Source organism: Poecilia latipinna, unplaced genomic scaffold (assembly GCF_001443285.1).
Source record: "Poecilia latipinna isolate Pla-1442-1.1 unplaced genomic scaffold, P_latipinna-1.0 Scaffold244, whole genome shotgun sequence".
NCBI lineage: Eukaryota > Metazoa > Chordata > Actinopteri > Cyprinodontiformes > Poeciliidae > Poecilia > Poecilia latipinna.
In genome coordinates this window covers 315,255-335,738 of record NW_015112860.1, presented here as the reverse complement: position 1 = coordinate 335,738, position 20,484 = coordinate 315,255, and the positions used below count along the sequence as shown (strand labels likewise).

Genomic DNA, 20,484 nt, shown 5'->3' with positions numbered 1-20,484 from the left:
GTAACACGCTGTGCCCAGCAGGTGTCACTATTGGTATTTTGCTTTTAGATGTTTGGCTTTGAAGAAATTTACTTTACAACCCGTTTCGGTAAGAACTTCTAAAAACTTTAATGGCATTTGTTCACTTCTTTAGACAGAATTCACGTTTTATACTAAAACAACGAAAATACACTTTATTTGGCCTGGCAGACATCCCAGTAACTTTTACTCACATTTACGGTTCATCGCTTTAAAGAGGCTGTTTAGTCCTCTTCTTTGTCTTTTTTTTAACCGCACTTTATAATCAAACACTTCGAGTTCAAACGTTCTTGTTTTATTTTTCCGAACGTTTCTATGTGCTACTTCCGGTCTTGTGCTGCGTGAACATGTGCAACTTGATATCATCCCCCTCCTCAGCAGCTGTGTGTTACCGCCCGTCTGAGAACACTCAATGCTCTCTGCCTCTGAATATTAACTATTTATCTGGGTCCCTTTGTTGCAGCACATGATCTAATACCTAAGTAAAGTTTTATATTCTAAAGTTTTCTAAGTTACGTGTTATATTGTAGTTTCAAATTGCTCATGCGCAACAGTGTCAAGTAGACAGATTTATAGAGGGTAAAGGTCTTTAGGTTTGTATTTTCTGAGCTTTTGTACTATCCTTGCCATTATTAGAAACACACTCCACAGCGGTTTTCCGTTTTGCATTGCAGCACTCCCCCTGGTGTATAGCAGCCAATTCATGCAATATGTGTTCACACGCCGTTACTATGGAAACAAGTCAACTGTGCAGAGGGACATGGGAAGAAGAGAAGAAGACGAGGAGTTAAGTGCGCGGGTGCATAAAGTGCGTTCCGGAGCTGGATTATTTTTTAATTTTTTTTTTATTTGTTAATGGTAAGGTTTAAACAGTTTTTAAATACAAGAATAAGCATGAAGTCAGAAAACTCGCTTTATGTAGTATGTGTAAATAGGATATTGTTGTGGACTGTCAAATGAATAGGACACCAGTTCTTTCAAAATAAATGTTCATGTATTAGTGACTACTCTTTGTTTACCTCGGGGGAGAAGGGGATTTGGCTACAGGTGAACATTGGTGTTTGATTTGAAACACATTAGAGTATATTGTTGATTCTATTAATAAACATGAACCTCTTCCCTACTGTCATTCACGGGGAAGGATCTGTGATGCTGTGGGCCTAGTTCTCTTTCAAAGGCTTCGGGTACCTTGTTTAGAGTGCATGACGTCATAAAGTCTTTAAAATACAGGGACTTTTTTTTTAAAGACAATCTTGTGGATTCATGAACTACCGGGTCGTCATTGGGTCTTTTAACAACATAAATTTAAAAAATAGATTAATAAGGCAGAAAAATCGGTTTAGAGGCTCACCTTTTTGATTTCCAGATGCCACTTGAATCACGGCCTTCGTCTAGCCGTGCCAAAATGCAAACCAAGCGGAGTGCATGGACCCCACTGAACCATCCGCTGATCAACAGCAAGGTCAACATCAGCTCATTTTCATTAACACTGCTTTCTGCTATTCTATTAAAGGGGCAGAATTATGTGTGTTCCAGGCACACAGGACCATTTTATATAACAATCAAAAATATCTTACCTTCAGGTGTTATAAGAAATGTTATAACAAATATGTCTCAAAACAAATTTGAATTAGTAATTCAATGCCTTGAAATTGGGCCTCTGTCTCTTTAAAAACTCCTGTTCTTTCTGAAACTCCGCCTTCAGGAAGTCACCACAACATGGCTCCTATATGAAACCTTTAACAACATTTTTTACTAGCGTTGCTCTGAGAAGTAGCTCCTTAATGAGCTCAGCAGATTATCAATTCCACCAGGTGTTTGCTAATTGCTGCTGGCTAGTCTGAAGGAGCTGAGTGGGGGAGTTGCAGGGAAGGGCTCCTCAGTGAGGCGGAGGCTGGGAAACTGAAGCTCTGAGGAGGAGCTGAGCCTGGAGGTAACGGGAGTAGCAACCATTCCCGTGGTTACCACGGGAGATAAAAGAAAACAGAATGTTTTTGAGGAGGGGATAACAATATGACATGATGTAAATCTAAAAAAAAAAAAGTTGATTTTACATAATACTACCCCTTTAAAATAAAAAGTATTTAGTTTTAGAAAGCTTATCAAACTGCCAAAAACTTCAAATGTTTCATGTTATTTAACTAAATATGACCTCTTATTCCCAGCTGTTTGATGAGAGGAGACAGCTTCTGGCAAAATGGGTCAGTTTAAGAGGATAACTTATTCTGAGTTCATGTAAAACTGATACTTCTGGTGAACTGAGTTATGTCCTTCTGTAGTTTGGCAGCTGGTCTGACAGCCAGAGGAAGACTGTGCTGCAGGACTTCGTGCTCCGTTGTTCGGTGGAGCAGCTGAGGTTCCTGAGCCTCACTGTGAGCAGACGGCTCCCCCTGCAGGCTGCAGACTTCACCTGCCTGCTGCCCAGAGCCCTCTGCCTCTACTTGTTCTCCTTCCTGGACCCCCGCAGCCTCTGCCGATGTGCTCAGGTACACATCGCTGGAGCAGATCCAGGAGGTCCAGGATCAGGGTGAGTAAGACGTTTACCCTCCGTGTGTGACAGGTGAGCTGGCACTGGAAGAACATTGTGGAGCTGGACCAACTGTGGATGGCCAAGTGTCTGCGGTTCGGCTGGTGCATCACCTTCTCCCCCTCGGCTTTTGAGCAGGGCGTCTGGAAGAGACACTACATAAAGACTGTTCAGGATCTGCAACGCAGACTGCTGGAGGTCAGTGGACTTTCTTACATGTGAAAAAGGTCCAATGGAGCAACAGAATTAAAAGTCTGTGTTGTGTTTCCAGACACCGTCAATGCCACCGGAGCTTGAAAATCCTTCAGTCATCAGCGGTGGACGTAAGGAACCACCAAAACTGGCTAAGAACAACAAGGAGCATCCAGTTACCACCATCCAGCCTCCTGAATCCAGCTCCAGGTCAGGGTTAAAAACAGAAAAGAAGGTTAAAGCCCTGCCACCATGGAGAGACTCAGACAGACACCCAAAGGATACAATACGCTTCAACTACCTGGACAACCTGGATCTCGTGGAGCAGACCTTTAGAGAGTGAGGATGTTGGAAACACACCTTTTTGTTTTTTGAACTCTTAGACTAAAATACTTAAATCTATGCCCAGGCAAATGAGAAGCAAAACCTCCACATGCCGCAGCGGTGCATCCCAGAACGGTGACGGAAAGAGAAAAACACCGTCTGAGGCCACATACAAACTACGCAAAGCTAAGTCTCTGGTAATTCTTCACCATTAGCTTTCGGTGACAGTTTACCTTCTTGTCTGAATTTTAGAGAGGGATGAGCAATGCAACTGTGTTACCAGGAGGCATCATACATTATGAAGTAGCACTTTAAAACTTAATCATGTTAATGTTGAGAGAGAGAGAAGGCTTTTTGCTGATTATGGTGGATGAAACGGGTAGCACATATTAAAATACCTAGAATATATATTCAGGCATCTCATCATGTTACCACCTAAAACAAAATGGATTTTTCAGGGGATTTGTTGTGTTTCGTCAACCAAGAAAAACATGCCCATAGCATGATGCAGCCACCACCATGTGTCATCATGGGGATGACTGTAAATGGGACTTCTTGTGAACGTGTATCAACAACAGCCTTCTGCGTTTGTACCTCTTTTCTGTCAGATGTTCCTCAGAGCCCAGGACTCCTCTCCACCTGCTCCTGCTAATCGTCTCCCCACAGACCCTCGGATCCAAACCCGCCCTTTATGGGCATCTCCTGTTCAGGACCACCCTATCACCATTGCGACAGCCATGAACCTGCTCAGCATGACCCGGTGGAACGCCGGGGTCCGACCCGGGCCAGTGAGGACGGCGGTGCCCCAGTTAAGTTTGGAGGCCCTCAAGGCAGCCCAGCGCTCTCAGCGGAGCACTCCCAGTAAGCAGTCTCACTTGTTCTGATTCTTTAGGCAGAATCTGATGTAACTGTATAGTAAGAGAAACGTCCACAGGAAAGAGACTGAATATGAGTAATTCTGCAAGAAAACACCTGCAAGCTGCTTGTGACCCGATTAGAAATGTTAGAACCTTGTTGAGTTTTCACCGGTTTCAAATTGTTATCTCCTATAGTTTAGAGAATATTACATTTTTAGCTAACCACAATGGTAAATCACTCATGGCATATCATTTAGTGGTGCACTAGCATGTTAATGCATACACACCTGACGTGTTTCTCTAAAAGTTAAACTCCCACCTCTTGATACTCTGGGAGAAAAAAAAATCCATACGGTATTCTGAATGATTTGGAGAAAAAGCTAACCAATTTTCTCAAGCTAATTCTGCTCTCACTCGAGGGACATAAGATGGTGACTTTAAAAAATGTACAAAAATGTATCTAATCTGAATAGAAGTTCAAGCCTTTTACCCTTGGTAAAGTGCTTTGTATTTAAACTCATTTACTGTTGAGCCTGGCATTCCCCACAGTTCACTATTCAGTCCATTATTATTTCTTTTGAACGTAATCTTTTTTTTTTCTTTTTTACTAATTTTCTAAGTTGTCCAACTTTATAAGCTTTTAGATGACAGAAATGTGTTTTGTTCGATTAAATACTGAAATTAAATTTCCATCATTTTGAAAGAAAAAACAAAACAGAACCTAAAAAAATCTAAACCAATCAATGATCTAACCAATCTGTTTTTGTTATCAGTGTTTTGATAGCTGCTGTTTTTAGATCCTGGACAAAAACACCTGATAAAATAGATGAGTTTACTATTTGACTCAGATCAGATGCAACGACAGGCAAAACTTTCTGAAAGAAAGTTGTTAGTAGGATATTAAGACAGCAGTAGAATGAGCTTAATTGATGCGTCAAGTTTTGATATGTATAAAAAAAATCTTCATGACAAAACTTGATTGTCTTTGCTTGCAGGTATACGGTTGTTCAACTTTTGAGGTGCAGCTCAACACTGCCCCCAGCAGGACAATGTTATCAGCACTGAGCAGAGTTTCAGGAGAACTTAATCTAAAATTGATCTTGATTATGTCCTTCAAACCTTTTGCATTATTTTTTTGCAAGGAATCAATGTATTTTTGGGATCAAGTTGAGAGTTTCTGGAAAAATGTCTTTTGTAAGTCTTACCTGAACCTCGCAAGCATTTGGCTTGAGTTTATTATTTGAAGACATTTGAGACATTTAAACTTATTTTTTCAAATGTCTATGTGACATAGAAAGTGTTTTATGGGCCAAATGGAATTACAATTAAAACGTCTGCAAAACATGTCTCTTTCTCCATTCTTCATTATTTTGTCCATCCAAATTGTTCACTTGGTGATTAATTGTAATACTTGTCCTGGCCACAAGAGGGTATAGTAAACAGAAATAAGTATAAACTTTAAATAATGTATTTATTGCTGCTAGTAATTTGCTCCTTTCACCATTTTTTATTACAGGAGTTTTAATGATATAAAAATTTGCAATGTTGTGAATAAGAACAAAAAGCCTTTAAGAAATGTACCACCTTTATTATCCAATTCAAAACTCCCATCCAGTATGCAAGAACACAGCTGAAGCAACTTCCATAAACAGTGAGCAGAAATCTGAACAATATTGAACAATAACTGTCAGTTGAAGACAAAAACAAAAAGATTAATAATTAAAACAAAGTCTTTCATTCAGCAAGCAGCTGGGGCCGAAGAAGGTCCCTGACAGAAGACGTTGGCGGGTCTCTTCAGTCAGAAATGAGACTTATATGATACTGCAATCTCATTGCATCAAAAATATGGCTCGCACCCATGATTGGATGCATGTCGAAATACAACAAGATGTTAAAGAGATGTTAGTCTGAAGCGTTAATGTAGGGACAGGAGTGGCTGCGGCTCATTTTAATCCTCCTGCAGTCTTAGGAGAGGGGGGTCAGTTAGGCCCCTGCGCGTGGTCCGCACTGAACCCGCCTGCGCCTGTACGTTTTTTTTTTTTTTGTGTGGTTTTGGAAACTGACAATCTGACGGGATAACCCATCCACTGTCCTGCCTGTGATATTTGCTCGGCGTCGTTCTAAGACCCCAGGAAGGTTAAGTATGGCTTTATGGATTCGGCACAATTGAAACAGGTTTTTCCATGCTTCACCATAACCTTTGTCAGCTTATTTAAGGCAATGCATGGCATCAAGATGGCCCTCTGGCATTTCCATCGTGAGCTCCAGATTTACGTTGTGGTAAAATAAAAAGACAACAAAAGTTTTAAACGGCTACCCTACACATTGATGTCCATTAATACATATTCTCTCTCTCTCTCTCTCTCTCCATCTTTCATTGGTCTTCAGAGTTTATAGTAAAAAAAGAACCACAGTTTAACAGTCACAGATTGTCCAACCTAGTTTGAGAGAAGTAAGGTAAGCACCCAAACACACACACACACACACACGCACACACACGCAGACACAACCAGGTGAGGCAGCCGGAGGATCTGCTCAGTGCCGGCGGAACTGTTTCACTTCCCCTCCATAGTTTGATTTATCAGAAAGGAGTAGCGCAATGTCAAAGGTCACATTTAAAATTAAATGTAAAAAGCAAAACAACAAAAAAACTGGGCACTTCAGAGAACAAGTGAGTTGTTTTTTTTTTGTCATTTAAAATTTCCAACAACAGGGTCAAAAATATCTCCTTTTTTTACTAATTATAATTTATTTAGAATTAAATATTTTTGGTCTTTCTGTTAAAAGAACGATTACCAGCAAAATATTGGCCCACATGGTAAAGATGTGTATAAATGCATCTTTTATTCCAGTAGCAACATCTTAAATTGAAAAACTGTGTTACACATTAATTGGCTGCAAGAATTTTTTCTGTGTAGGTCTTGAGGAGTTACACAAGTGTATCAAATTTCAGAAGCACTGGTCAAAGCGTGGGTTGTAGCTGACTATTTTAATGCTCCTAGGGGGCGCTGTAGAGGTATTTTACCATCTCTACCCAATTTTTTCATAAAAATTGGGTAGAGAATTAGTATCCATTGTGTTGAATTTGGTGCAGGTCAGGTGGTGGGTATATGTAGTTTATTATTTTCAAAATAAACTACACTAAGACTGAAATTTGTATTTGTAGTTTTGCCAGAGGGTAAATTAAAAATGATTGAACTTTCAAGTATTTCCAATGTAAGATCATGCTGCTGTGATAAAAGATGGATTTATTTTAAGCCTTTAAAGATTTTAACCGGTGGTGCCACTAAAAACGGGCAGCACAGTTACGATGAAATTTACCCAAAAACATGGCACAGCATGTAGCTTTTAAAATAAGCTAAAAAAAATACAAAAACATTTGATTGGATCATTTCTAATCACTTTCAACAACCCACCCTCCATCGATTCTTCATTCCAACAGAGATGAAGTCCGTTTGACTCCTGAGACTTTAATGCATTTCTCGGAAATCTCACACCGTGGTGCAAAGGTGAACTGGTGAACTGAAGCTGGATTTTCTAAAGTTGGTATCCCAAAAACAAATTTATTCTGCATCAGAATCTCATATTAAGTTCAACATTAAATTTCATTGTCAGCTGGGATTTTTATGCTGCCTTGCTCATGTGCAGCAGCTTTCAGAGATCATTTTTCACCATCCGGGAAGGCAAATGTTATCAACTTCTAAAAGCCTTTCACAGGATGCTTTTGAGTTTTTTTGTTTGTTTTTTTATGGTGGAAAAGTGGAAAGTAATCAAATCTGCAGGGCGAAAATAAACCGGAGTGTAGGATTTTTGCACAAGACACACAAGCATGAACAAACCTTTTTTTTTTTTAAATAATGTAAACATTTACATCTTGTCTGAGGTCAGCAGAATGATCCTCTTCATATCAATATTTATAAAAAGAAAAAAAATGTTACTGGAGCATCGACTGGATGTTTTTTGGAGTGGACTCATCGTTCAGGTGTTTGGTGGTGAATCTGAGGAGACAAAATGGACTTTAGATTAGAAAAAAATAACAATTCTATTAAAATTAGGAATCCACCGGTTCACTTTTTTTCCGCTTCTGATACAGATATTGATATCTGCAGTTTAGTTATCGTCCAAAACCGATCCATATATAGTTACAGAGAAATAGAGCTGAATTGACTAAAAACGCTTGGTTTTTTTTAAACGCAGATATAAATGTACTGAATTATACATTTATTTGATAACGCTGAACCAGTACAGCACAATTAAATACACCAATAGCTTCACAAGTTTGGTCATATGTGTAAATATAACTTCCATTTGTTCAGTCAGTGCAATTAGAAACATAAGAGCCAAGGTAAAATAAATAATAAAGAAACTGAAACTGACAAAAACAAACTGCAACAAACCTTCTTTCAAATAATTCAGAAAGTAAATAATAGAGCATGATGTTGCTCAAAGCACAAAGCATAGAATTAGACTGAATAGATTGGCCTATATGGATACCCAATCTAGATTTTCTTTCCAATATCAGGGCTGATACACATATTAATATGGGATCGGTGCGTCTCTAATTAAAACCTGCTTAATAAAAAGTACGAACTTGAGAGCATTCAAGAGTCCTTCGACGTTGTCGACCGGCTGGTCCTTCAGCACCTTTATGCAGCCTTTCATCTGGAGGAAATAAGTCCGAGTGAAATCACATGGAATCAAAAGGCGACTTCGTCTTTACAGAACAGAAGCACAACAAATGTCTTCTTACATCTATCTTGGAGGACTTGGTGAAAGCACCATTTGGATGGACGTGGTCGTAAAGAATGATCACTCCCACCATCACCCTCATGCAAAACAAGAGTGTGTCCTTGCTGCTGAAGCGACTTGAATATTCCCTAAAAAAAAAAAAAATCATTCAAAAAGTTTATTTAAAATTGATTTTCTTAGAAAATTACTTAACAACAAAACACTCAATTAAACCACAAAAGGTGAAGAAGTTGACTGTAACTCATGCAAAAGGATCCCTGAACAACCAACCACTGAGTCCACATACTGAACAGGACATGGACATAATGTTCACCAACTTGACAATTTTTGTCTTTAAAAATTGTTTTTTACCCATTATATGTCAATGTGAATTTCTGAGAAGCTGAATTTTGGTTTTCATTAGCAGTAAGCCAAAATCGGCACAATTATTAGATATAGACACCTAAAAAATACCAGTCTGTTTGTAATCAATCAATAAAACTCATGAGCTTAATTTCTGGAGCTGAAATAAATGAACTTAACGGTATTGTGATTTCCAGTGATGTAATGCGCTGTTTTGTTTCACTTGTAACAAAAATGTAAAACAGCAATAAGAGTGAAGTCTAAACATATTTCAACTTAAAACATAAACACAGTTTTACACCTTTCTTCATATGGTAACTGGCCATCTAATTTTATAATGAATGTAGACAAAAGGATTATTGCCAACTTAACCTTTAATCCTGTCGCTTTAACAAACAGATTAAGTGTGTGTGATAAGATTTGAACTTAGTGCAGAAACTCACGGCGTCTCCAGCATGACCTTACACACGCTGGCCATGGTGCTGAGGCAATCTGTCGTGTTCTCCAGTGGAAGAGTTTTGTTCTAGAAAAGTCAAAGAAAACAGACTTTGTTACTGATAATAATCACAGTTTTTCCACCCCTTAGTTTAATCTTGAGTTGATGAAATGAATAAAAATCAAAGTTCTGCACTATGTAGAAAATCATGTAGCTTCAAGATAAAAGTCCACAGATAAATGATTAAACCTCAGACAAAAATCAAAGCAGTATCAGTGGTGGTCACTGCAAAAATCTTGAAGGGTCGTTTCTACTCAATCCAAGTCATTCCAGTTAGATGTTGTAACTTTACTGTTAGCATTGTTGCATCACAGACATTATTTCCTGCGACTGCTTCTTTAAAGTCACTGCTTACGTCTTTCCCTTTGAGGTGTTGCTAAGACACACAGTGTACTCTCTAGAACTACAACTTCTGTTTAGAGCACTGGTCACTCTTGTTGAAAATCAATTAGCCATAAGTAGACTTTAGATATGTTTTTATTTAGGGCTGGGACTTTAACGTGTTATTTTTCAATTAATTCATTACATATATTTTAACACATGAAAATTTTTTTAGAGAAATTAATCACATTTTAAAAATTCTTTAATAGACAAAATTTCCAAGCAGGAACTTTACATTTGTGCGCATTTTTTATACACTGGTAAATTTGACACCCAAGCGACATCCGCTAGCGGCGGCAACGGACCACAATGCTGCTTCTCCTGGCCCACACAGGGTTCAGTTCAGCTTTAAAAAATATCTGATTGGACGCTGGTAGCAACTATTGTTAGCCTATCAGCTATTCAAACCTAAAGTAGCATCTCAATGCTAACCATGTTGTAGCAGGACATATGTCCCCAATTATAACATTAGCATCCACAGTCCATATTTCTAAAGAATATCCATGAATGATCGGTGGTTCCTGATTGGGTATAATAAGCACTTTGTTACCATTGGTAACAAAGTGGTAACCATTATGGTTACCATTACCATAATGGTTACGTAAAAGATTAAAAACAATAAATATCTTTGTTTTTGGGCTCATGCGTCTATTCATTCAATAATTTAGAAGCAAAAAGTGTATTTGAGCTGAAAACGTTGCTTATTTTGTCGATACATGGCCCTAAAATGAACTATTACCATTCTACACCACTAGTTTTATTTCCCTTCCAGTCCCCCTGTACGTTTGACTAAAGGATAGTTAGATGATTATGTTGCAGCAGCGTTCTCACCTCCGACACAAAGTTTGTCGTCGCTGTGCTCAGTGTTTTCAGCATGGGTGTGGCCTCAGCGTAGAACAGAGACATCCTGTTGGCCATCTCATTGTTGACTTCATTTTCAATGTCCAACTATGGATGAAAACACACAACAATTAACGGGATGAAATGCTATTTTTTTGTGTGTGTGTGTTCAATGATCAAGAAAAAAGTCGTCTTACATTCATGTTGTTTATTCGGTTCCGGCTGATGGTCCTCCTGTAGTAGCTGAAGTCGTTCTGGATGGCAGGAATCCTCATCTGTGTCAAGACATCCAAACAATCCTCGGTCAACACACACAGCGCTTTTATGTGAGGGTGGGAGTGTGTTGTCTGTGTGTGTAGTAGACCTTGAGCTCGTCAAAGCGCAGAGTGAAGTGGAGGATCTCAGCGAACTGTTTGGCCAGCGCCTGCTCCCTCTCCAGATGCTGAGTGGGAGTGAGGGGCGGGCAAGTCAGCGACTTCAGCAAACTCTTCAGAGCCTCTTCTGCAGAGCATAAGGCATTTCATAAGACTAAAGTATTTCTGTTTGGCTGTGAAATGACACGTTCACAGCATTGTGTGACTAAGTGCATGACAGTGTGGGGTCAGTGTGGGGTCACCTAGTCTGAGGGAGAAACTGTAGAACGTCTTGAGTTTGATGACCAGCGGGCAGACGGAGTTCCAGGCTCGCTCCTGCAGCGACATGTCATTGGGATTCTGGATCGCCTGGAGAGGCAGAAAGCAAAAAGTAAAAGTATTAGTCAGATCATTTGAAGCTGCAGTATGTAACTATTACAGAAAATATTTTTTATTACATATTTGTTAAGACTCTCTATGTCGTATATGAAACAGATAATCTGTGTAATAAAAAAGCTCCTCTGCCTTCTCCCAGTGCTAACTAGAAACAACCAGGTCTTAGCGCTGTCAATCACCACCCTCGTGGCACAACTCCAACCCCCCTCCGCTCCTCTCTCTCTCCATCTCTTGCTCTCTGCTATGCTGCCGTCGTGAATAATAAGGTTAGTTAGCATAACCACTGATGATGATGGATAAACGACTTTCCTGTAAAGATAAGTTATTTCTCCTCCATTAGCACATTGAGAAGCGTGAACATGAGCATGATTGACATCACATAAGGTGTTTTCTTTATAACTTTGTGCTTTTAGTTTGTAAAGCAAACTCAACCGCCTTGCTATACAAATAAACTTGATTGATAAACTGTCACGACATGGTGACAGTTTTAACAAATATGTAAAACACATACTTTCTATAAAAGTTAAATACCGCATCTTTAATCCCATTTTGAAGCAAATCCTAAAGAGTGTGTGTGATGTGTGTTTTCTTACATCTCTGATCTCCTGCCCCGCCCCTTTGTAGCCCTGCAGCCCCGTCAGGATGCTCTCAGAGTCCTGCAGGACCGAGTTCAACTGGTTCCACACCTTACGCTCGCCTTCTGTCGGCTGTGCATCTACGACCAAATCAAAACTCCAGTCATTTATACTCCATTACAATTAACTACTTCAGGCTGTACAGGATTTTATTCTTAGCTGAAGTAAATATCTCAGTTTATATCCACTTAATATCATATTAGCTTTAGGGATTTTGTCATTAATTTCAACCATTTCTTTTAGATGGGGTTGGAAAAAAAACGGCAATAAAAACAAGAACTGGGTGCACAAGTCACATGAGTTAATAATCAATTATTAATGGCATATAAATTAAAATGAGTTTGATCATTTCCATTCAGATGACCCGTTTCTTGTTTTTAAAACTCATTACCATGAAGACAATAAATAATAACAATAATAATAATGATGATGATGAATGTGAATCTTTCACTGGAATCTGAATGCATGCAGGCAGTAACTGGTAACGAGCTTTAGATGGTTTGGGATTAGTGAGATAAGCGTGAAAATTAAAGGTCTACAAAACTAGCATGTAGGCTAATATCAGCTACTTACATGTATAATAGTATAATGTGTGCATGAATCTCCTGGAGCAGCTCTATATATAGAAAATCCCTGACATTAACACTGTGTCTCAGGTCTGTTTTGCATTTCAAAAACTTGCTACTCCCATCATTTCCTCTCTGCTGAATAAACAAAGCCTGAGGTTGACTGCAGTGGGAGAACAGCTGAAATGCCATTGTGGAGGTGTAGTGTAAGTTTCTTCTTCTTCTGTGGGAGGTCTCAGCAGAAGGCCGAAGCCAAAATCCACCAGTCTATATTAGATTTATCCTAGTTACTGCCTCGGATCACAGAGGAACTGACACTTATGCAAATGTGTACACTAATTGCAGAAACGAACAAAATGCATACAGAGAACTTAGCGAAAGCAAGACGGCACAGGTCAAAAAGGTCAGGCTCCTTCTTTCACAAAAAGATGAATGAAAGATAACAGAGGAGACATTAGAAATTCAAAGAGACAATTGAGACGTTGAATAGGCTGACCCCTGACCAGGCACACTAAAGGAAAGATGTTCAGGGGGAAAAAAAAATTAAAAGAAGGGAGGTAGGCATGTTGGGAGTTTAGAAAAGGGACAGGAATAAAGTCGTGCTCACTTTCAAAGTCAAGGAAAAAGTTTGGTCCCTGTTCAAGCTCTGTGCAAGTGAGCACTTTTAACAGATTCCCCATTTGGTTTCTGCAAGACATGGAGAGGAAAAACACAGGGAAAGGAAGAAAAGGAGTTCATGTTAAAAAAAAAAAAGAGTCATAAACAGAGCAGGAGGTCATAGCTGTGCCGAGAAAGGAGGAAGAAGTGCAGAAGCAGAGAGTGAAACGAAATTATTATTTTTTTGTTTTGTTTTGTCTTGCGCAGAAATCAGCTGACAGAAAGGAGACAGGAGCAGGTTAGGGTTCACCCCCCTCCACACACGGCGTCCAACTCAGACCGCAGACTTACTTTCAAAGTCCAGGAAAAAGTGTGGATAGTTCTCTATTTCTCTTGTAAGGACTTTTAGCAGGTTACCCATTCCAGCAAACCTGATGGTCAAAATAAATGGGTTAAAAATATATATATGTATATATTTTTATACACACACACACACACACACACACACACACACACAAGTCAACAATAAGACAGTCTATGTTTACATACAACACATTCACTGGCATAAAATGGTAACCACCCAGAGTCAGAGATGAGATTTATTTAACCGAGTTACTATTCTGGCTGCCAGTGTCTATTAGTTAAGGAGTTCCTCAGGGAGTCATGTTTGGACCGCTATTCTTCAGGCAGTCCGCTGAGTCACATCATTGATGAATACTTCTCATTTCATTGTTGTGCAGATGATATGCAGAGTTTTATGTTCTGTTGACCATTCATCTGAACTGCCAAGAAATATATTTTGAAAAATGGCTTTCTTATTTTCTATTAAACGACAAAGTTCTTGGTTGAATGATACATCCAACTCTATTTTTTGTCACCTTTCAGTTTTTTTGGTGTCACTTTTTTGTTGCTCGTTATACATTTGTTGCTGCACACATTATTTCTGTCTTTCATAGCTAAACTGAATATTTTGTGTCCATTTGTTATTATTTTACAGTTTATTGGTTAACCCCTGGTTGCCCCAAATGTGATTTATAAATAAAGTTAATTTTATTAAAGAATAAGCTCCATATAGTAGTTTGAACTTCATTTTTCCCCACTTTTTCTGAGATCCTTTCATGTTCTGCATTTTGGCAGACCCATTTGTTGCCAAATGGTTACTTTTCTATTTTTTTCTTCACCAACTGCTTCATCTTTGATTTTAATCTCATTTAATTTAATTTCATACATGTTTGTTGTACATGTGAGTTTGAATCGGTTTCCAGACCGATTAAGAGGTTTGGAGAGCTAAATGTACCCCAAAAACCCTCTGAGCATCTGAACCAGCCTCTCCACTGTTTTGAATTTTGTGTCTGTGGCTTAACACCGGGGTGGAGCCCTAAATTACAGCTGTGCACTCTGAAGCTTTTACTGGAGGCAAAAAGCAGCAGGTAGGTACTAATTTCCAGGCAAAAGTCCCCAACAGTGGAGGGTGGTCATAAACTCTGTAATCACAGCAGGTTTTTAAACGTACAGTAGCCCAACAAGAGGGTGAGCATTACGGTTAGGACTTTGACGTCACACTGGTGCTGGAATTGTAACTAAAAACAAACAAAAAATGATTTTTAAGAAGGAATTTTAAGGTCAGACGTCCAAAGCTGGCGCTCTGTGTAAAGGAGCCGAAAGACACCAACATCTTTCTCACACACAAAGTTCGAACTTTCGTGGTTCATGGTGGAGTGGCAACAAAAGACACACTGTGCTGCGGTGTGCACATGATAATCACACAGCACAGCCTCCAGCAAGCCGTCGACTATTTTTCCGCCGAGGATTCATCCCTCCTAACCCCCCCACCTCCAAGCCCATCCTCATCAGAAACTCTTCAGCCTTCATTGTAACAGCCTGCACAGTTTTCCCTACAGGACCTGCTTTGATGGTTTTGAATATAAATATGTTCAGATTTGAACCGATTAATAACTTTTATGCAGATGTATTCCAGTCTCAGTCACGACAAGTCACCACAAGGGGGCAGTGTCGGTTCGTTTACATATTCAAGCAGCGAAGATAAAAGCTGGGCTACAAGGGTATCATGTATGTACATGTGCTTTATGAGCCTGATTTTTCTCCGGGCAGAGCTTAACCTGCAGCTACAAGTTCTTCCACACACTCACTCACTACACCTCCTCCAGTTCTCATAAATCACGAAAAGTGAAAGTAGCATCAGAGATAAAGATCGCATGGCCTCTCCGCAGATAAATACGAGTTCTGGTGGAACATGTGATCAAACAAGCGTTTGTTTTCAGCTACATTTAGATGCTTATAGAACATACTCTAAGAGTTTTTTCACTGATGGGTCTATTAGAAAGGAAAAATTACTATTACTGTGGATATTTTTCTGTATAATCATAACTGTTTATCATAAACTGAAGGAGTTGACTTCATTTCTGTTTCATTCATGCATCAAGAGTCTGTTGCCATAACAACAACCTCACAACAGAAACGTCTCGCTGCATAATTTAAAGAAGTAGCACTAAAGCAGTTAGCTGGTTGGACTGTAGAAATACATATTTGTATATTTCAGTGAAATCTGCTCATAAATGTTCATATGTGATAGTTCCAGTCAGAGGTTTACTGTATATACAGTCATCACTGGCAGTGAAGTAATTAACTCTGCCTTTAAACTGCTCTTCCTGGGTCAAATGATTAATCTGTTGTTCAAGTTGTACATTGACCCCAAAAGCTTCTGATGCTCCTCTAGACAGAACGAGCAGAATTCCTTTAAATTGTTCAGTTTTCATTCAGCCCCTCTCAGGCTGAGTAAGAAACAACATCTACAGCTATCCAGATGTAAATCTGGGGGTGGCAGCATGATGCTGTGGGGTTGTTTCACTGCCCCACAGCATCATGGGGCAGGGAACAATGATGAAATAATTAAGATGAAACATTTTCAACTGAAATATGGACATTACTGGGTGTTTTAAAAGGGACAATAATATCAAAAACACACCAACCAAGGTTTTGGTTTGGGTACAGCAGGTGGATATTAGGACTAGTTCTAAGATCAACGTCAGCTAAAAATGTTTTTTATTAAAGTTAAAAGACAAATCTGCTTCAGAAAACAAAAAGCAGTTTGTTTTTTGCAACATGCTGATCAATAGTGGGATGTATGCTCATAGTTAAACCAAGAAAGACAGAGAAAGAAAAACAAAGAGACAAAATAAGACAGACAGAAAGAGACAGAATGAAAAAACCTGCGGGAGTTTTAATGTATCTGAATGCCTACATGCCATGTTGCCCGTTTAATTATTTGAAAGAAAAATTTTTCATGAAAAAACTGCTCAACAGCAGAAGTGCGCAGAAACCTGAAAATGAACTTAAAGTATTTGTGTAAATCCAAGGTTTCAGAACAAATGCACAATAAACCCGGCTGTCTTCAGTCTCCGAGAAAAAGTAGCACTCAGGAACAAACTGTGGCAAAACAAATGCAGGCTGAATATCCGCTGAGCTTCACAGAAACACAAAACACTTTGTTACGTGAAACGTTCTCCTCTCCAGGCAGCGGCCCTAATACCACAGGGCAGGAAAAACACTCAGGGAATTTTTCTAGTGTAGCCAGTTCCTCTTTCACAACCATTCATCTGCATCGCCTGGATTGAAAGTGGAAACTTTGACTTTCCTCTTTTCCAGAGTGTCTACCATTAAGTCGGCTTAATTAAAGGGACAATTCACAAAAATACGGAAAGAGTTTGTGAAACAACTGAAAACTAAAAAAGTATTTCAATGTACAAGATGTCATAGCTTAAGAACATATCTTTAAAAAATTCCAGCACTAGACAGATACGATCAAGTCGAAAGTATTCTCGTCACTGCAAATTTAGATTTTAATTTATTTTTGATCAACCGAGAAGTTTGTTCATTTTAAGAGATAATGTAGGACAAAAGAGTATCAGCTATGGATATAATGAAAAACAAAAACATTTCACAATAAAAGGCATGTTCAATAATCAATGGGAAAAAACATTGGAGGCCTCTTTGCCATCACCCTAATCTTTAGCTTCCTTCACAAAAGGAACAAAATATCTTCCATTCAGAAAAGGCATGATAGTTTAAAACAAACAAGTATTTAAACCTAAATTTGCAGGGGGTATGTACAGTTTTGGGCTATCCTGGATGAACTGTAGTGATGGAAACTTAAAGAACATCATCAGCATTTCTGCTGCAGCATGTGAAGCTATCTTAAGGCTTTTCCCAATCATTTTTAGAAGCAATTTTATGCCCTGTACCCTGGGACTAATAATCCTCCAAATTAAAATGTTCTTAGAAGATCATTAGGCTTATTTGAAAAAAATAAATAAAAAATAGTTTTACAAATGACATTGTTACAGCAATGCCTTCACATACCACATGCTCATTTCAATGCGCTTGTCATTTTTTAAAATTCATTTTGGACCCAGACACATTTGGATACCCGACATAAAAAGTCTAATATTTTGCAGTACATTTTAGAAGAAAACTGGAATTTCTCTTTAAAAAAGGACTTTTTTTTTTTTTTTTTTTGAAAAAAAAAAAAAAAAAAAAATGGAATCGGAGGTTAATGCTAGAAGGGCAGCCTAATCCCGGCTATAATCAAGTAAACTGCAGTGTTGTTAGCAAGCTGATGGGCCTTAGCGGGGGGATTAGATCATGATCCAAGTCAAACAAGCTGGTTAAACATTTCTCTTCTTTTTGGATGTGGAGGAGTCTGTGTGTTAGTCATACCTTCTCCAGTGGAGGACCTCAGGTTGTTATCTAGATCATTCGTTCCCCGTTCCCTAAAAAAAAGAAGAAGACATAAGTTCAAACAATATTTCCTGCATGAACATGTTCAGACTGGAAATACCAAAAGAAAAAAGAAAAAAAGAAAGAAAACTGCAACATGAGCTGTTCATCGTTATGAACTATCCAATTACCTTTCTCTTCTCTACTAGCAAGCACTTGACAAACAATACAGAGATAAAAACTCAGAACTGAATTATTCAGTGGTGAAACCTACACTCCTGTGTGTCATGTGGAAGAAGAGTTAAGACTGCTGTGTGTTTATCGGAGTATTAAATAACCTGAGACAAACTGTGGCTGCTGCTGGTCACCATGATTGGCCGTAACTCCATCCAGACTCAGAGGAGGGGATAAACAAACAGATGACAGGCTCATCATTCAACACATCGGTCGAAACATGACTGCAGGCGAGTCTATACGTACAGACTCCCTGAAATGCGAGCAGGTCTAAATTAAGGAGGCAGAACAAACAAAAATATCAACAATAAAGCTGTTAAGGATAGTTGACAACATTATATTACAGGGTTGTGGCTTGGAATGCTGTTTTATAGACCCATGTGCTGTAATTCATTGTTGGTTACAACTCTGACAAAGAATTGCAACTTGTAAGCGTTAAATGTTATCTAGCTGTTTTAGATATACTACGCTATACGGTGATTAGAATATATTTCTTCTTATTATTAGCATGGCTGAAACGTGTTGTCTTCATGGGAGAAGTAACGTGGTCAAACTGTAACAAGACAATAGATTAAAAATGAAGAAATGCCAGTGAGAGTAGATTTATACAACACATTAGCATTTTCTCATTAGCTCTCCACAATAAACATGATAACCATGAGTGCTTGAGATTAATTAAACTCAAGGTTTTTACCAACATCTCTGGCAAACAAAGAGCACAGCTGGTGAATACATGACAAAAGCAGCCATTAATTTATCGCCATGTGCAAGCTTCAGGCTATTTACACTGTTGATATCAGCAAAAGCTATCAACAACTGGTGGGCACTGCTAGCTAAAAAGTTAGCTGCAATAACCCTAATGAGCGAATCACAAACATTAGTTCCGCTAACAGTAACGCAGTACACCATCACGGTTATTTAGCAGGAGCTAATGCTAAGGCCCTAGCTTCAATCCAAATGATATCTGCCCATTAAGGACTACAACCCTCAAGCATCGATTTAGTTTTGGCATAATTTACATGTTGTGTATGTTTTTTGTTTGAAATACAATCATGGGGGATGGGAGTGGACCCGAGAAGAGGAAACGGAACTGCTGTGTAAATGATCTCCAGCCACTTCAAAATAAGAGCACTGATATAAACATTGAACTACTTGAAGAACTCTTAATAGGTGATGATCAAAACATTAAGACAGATGGTGAACCTTATTTACCTAAAAGTTTATAAAACAGTCAAGTAAATTAACACTTTATAATTTATGGGGGAAATTAATTTAGAGGAAGCTAAGTATGCTAAATATTTTCAAAGTTAGCAAAAGCGCGAAAGGAAAAGGTGCTATTTGTGTTTTAGGGAAGTGTGCTCATCACTGGTCCAAATTCCTGAAAGCTGGAAAATACAATGACTTCATGAGAATGAAAGCAAACTGAACCAGAACAGGCCATTTCAAGTTAAAATACCAGTAATAAATGTATTTAAATTTATTGTAAACAACCATAAAGTCATAAATGGTTTGCTCAAAGATTACTGTAGTCGAGAGTGTATTTAATCTTCTATAGGGTGAATCAATGGATGGTGAAGACCTTTTATGGTTAACGTGTTAACTTCCTGTGGTCTGTCACAGGAGTAACTTTCACCACATTATTCCATGTCTAGGCAAATGCACTTTTTGTGTTCCCTCTGGAGGTTTCCAACATTTTTCCAAAACACCATGTGGATGGCACAGACTGACGAGAGCAGCACCAACAGCTCCAAACATACATCCAGCTTCCTTCCTGCTTTCCTCCTACCCAACCCTCTTCATCTTTTTTTTTCTGTCCTCCACTCAAAGTAAAAATCTTTCTCGTTTTTCCAGCCAAACAGGTGTCACCATTCCAGACTTCAGAGCACTCAGAATGGTCATTCATCATAACCAAGCAGTGCACATCATGTCCGATGAAAAAATAGAAATTCCCGTCCTGCCATGAGCCGGTGAGCCAATTGCTCATCTATCCAACTTTTCACTGCAGCCAGGTAGTTATCGCAGCAAGTGAGCCATTCAGTGAAACAATGGCACATTGAGGCGTGCAGCCGGCGTAAGAGCCAGTCGGTTGGGCATATTAAGTCAGTAAATCTGACAATCATCCCAGCATGTAGTGGAGCCAGTCAGCGCAGAGGGAGAAGCGTGCAGACATCGAAAAAATAAACATGTTTTTCAGGAAATGACATTCGACGGCTACGGTGGAATTTTCCTTCCCCCCCCCC

General features: G+C 39.0%; 2 protein-coding genes across 5 annotated transcripts in view; one reads left to right on the top strand and one right to left on the bottom strand.

The window, feature by feature from the left end:
* The first annotated feature begins 705 nt into the window (after positions 1-705).
* fbxo16 (F-box protein 16) lies at positions 706-5,262 on the top strand. The gene is made up of 9 exons (XM_015032524.1): positions 706-876; positions 1,385-1,480; positions 2,184-2,219; positions 2,298-2,504; positions 2,579-2,743; positions 2,817-3,076; positions 3,147-3,258; positions 3,670-3,922; positions 4,914-5,262. The coding sequence occupies exons 1-9, from the start codon at positions 874-876 to the stop codon at positions 4,934-4,936; spliced, it is 1,155 nt and encodes a 384-aa protein (XP_014888010.1). The 5' UTR covers positions 706-873; the 3' UTR covers positions 4,937-5,262.
* A 2,485-nt stretch (positions 5,263-7,747) lies between these two features.
* The window catches only part of fam49a (family with sequence similarity 49 member A), a 32,580-nt gene continuing 19,843 nt past the window's right edge, over positions 7,748-20,484 (bottom strand). The window contains exons 2-12 of one of the 4 annotated variants that reach the window (XM_015032543.1): positions 18,011-18,063; positions 13,625-13,704; positions 12,069-12,190; positions 11,343-11,448; positions 11,091-11,227; positions 10,924-11,001; positions 10,718-10,834; positions 9,453-9,532; positions 8,669-8,795; positions 8,510-8,580; positions 7,748-7,916 (exon numbers count right to left, since the gene is read on the bottom strand). In XM_015032543.1, coding sequence (XP_014888029.1) covers positions 7,853-7,916; positions 8,510-8,580; positions 8,669-8,795; positions 9,453-9,532; positions 10,718-10,834; positions 10,924-11,001; positions 11,091-11,227; positions 11,343-11,448; positions 12,069-12,190; positions 13,625-13,694 — 972 coding nt within the window. In that variant the 5' untranslated portion in view covers positions 13,695-13,704; positions 18,011-18,063 and the 3' untranslated portion in view covers positions 7,748-7,852. Of the gene's footprint in view, positions 7,917-8,509; positions 8,581-8,668; positions 8,796-9,452; positions 9,533-10,717; positions 10,835-10,923; positions 11,002-11,090; positions 11,228-11,342; positions 11,449-12,068; positions 12,191-13,283; positions 13,375-13,624; positions 13,705-18,010; positions 18,064-20,484 lie in introns of those variants that run through there. The other 3 variants (XM_015032540.1, XM_015032542.1, XM_015032539.1) reach the window with 3 other exon arrangements.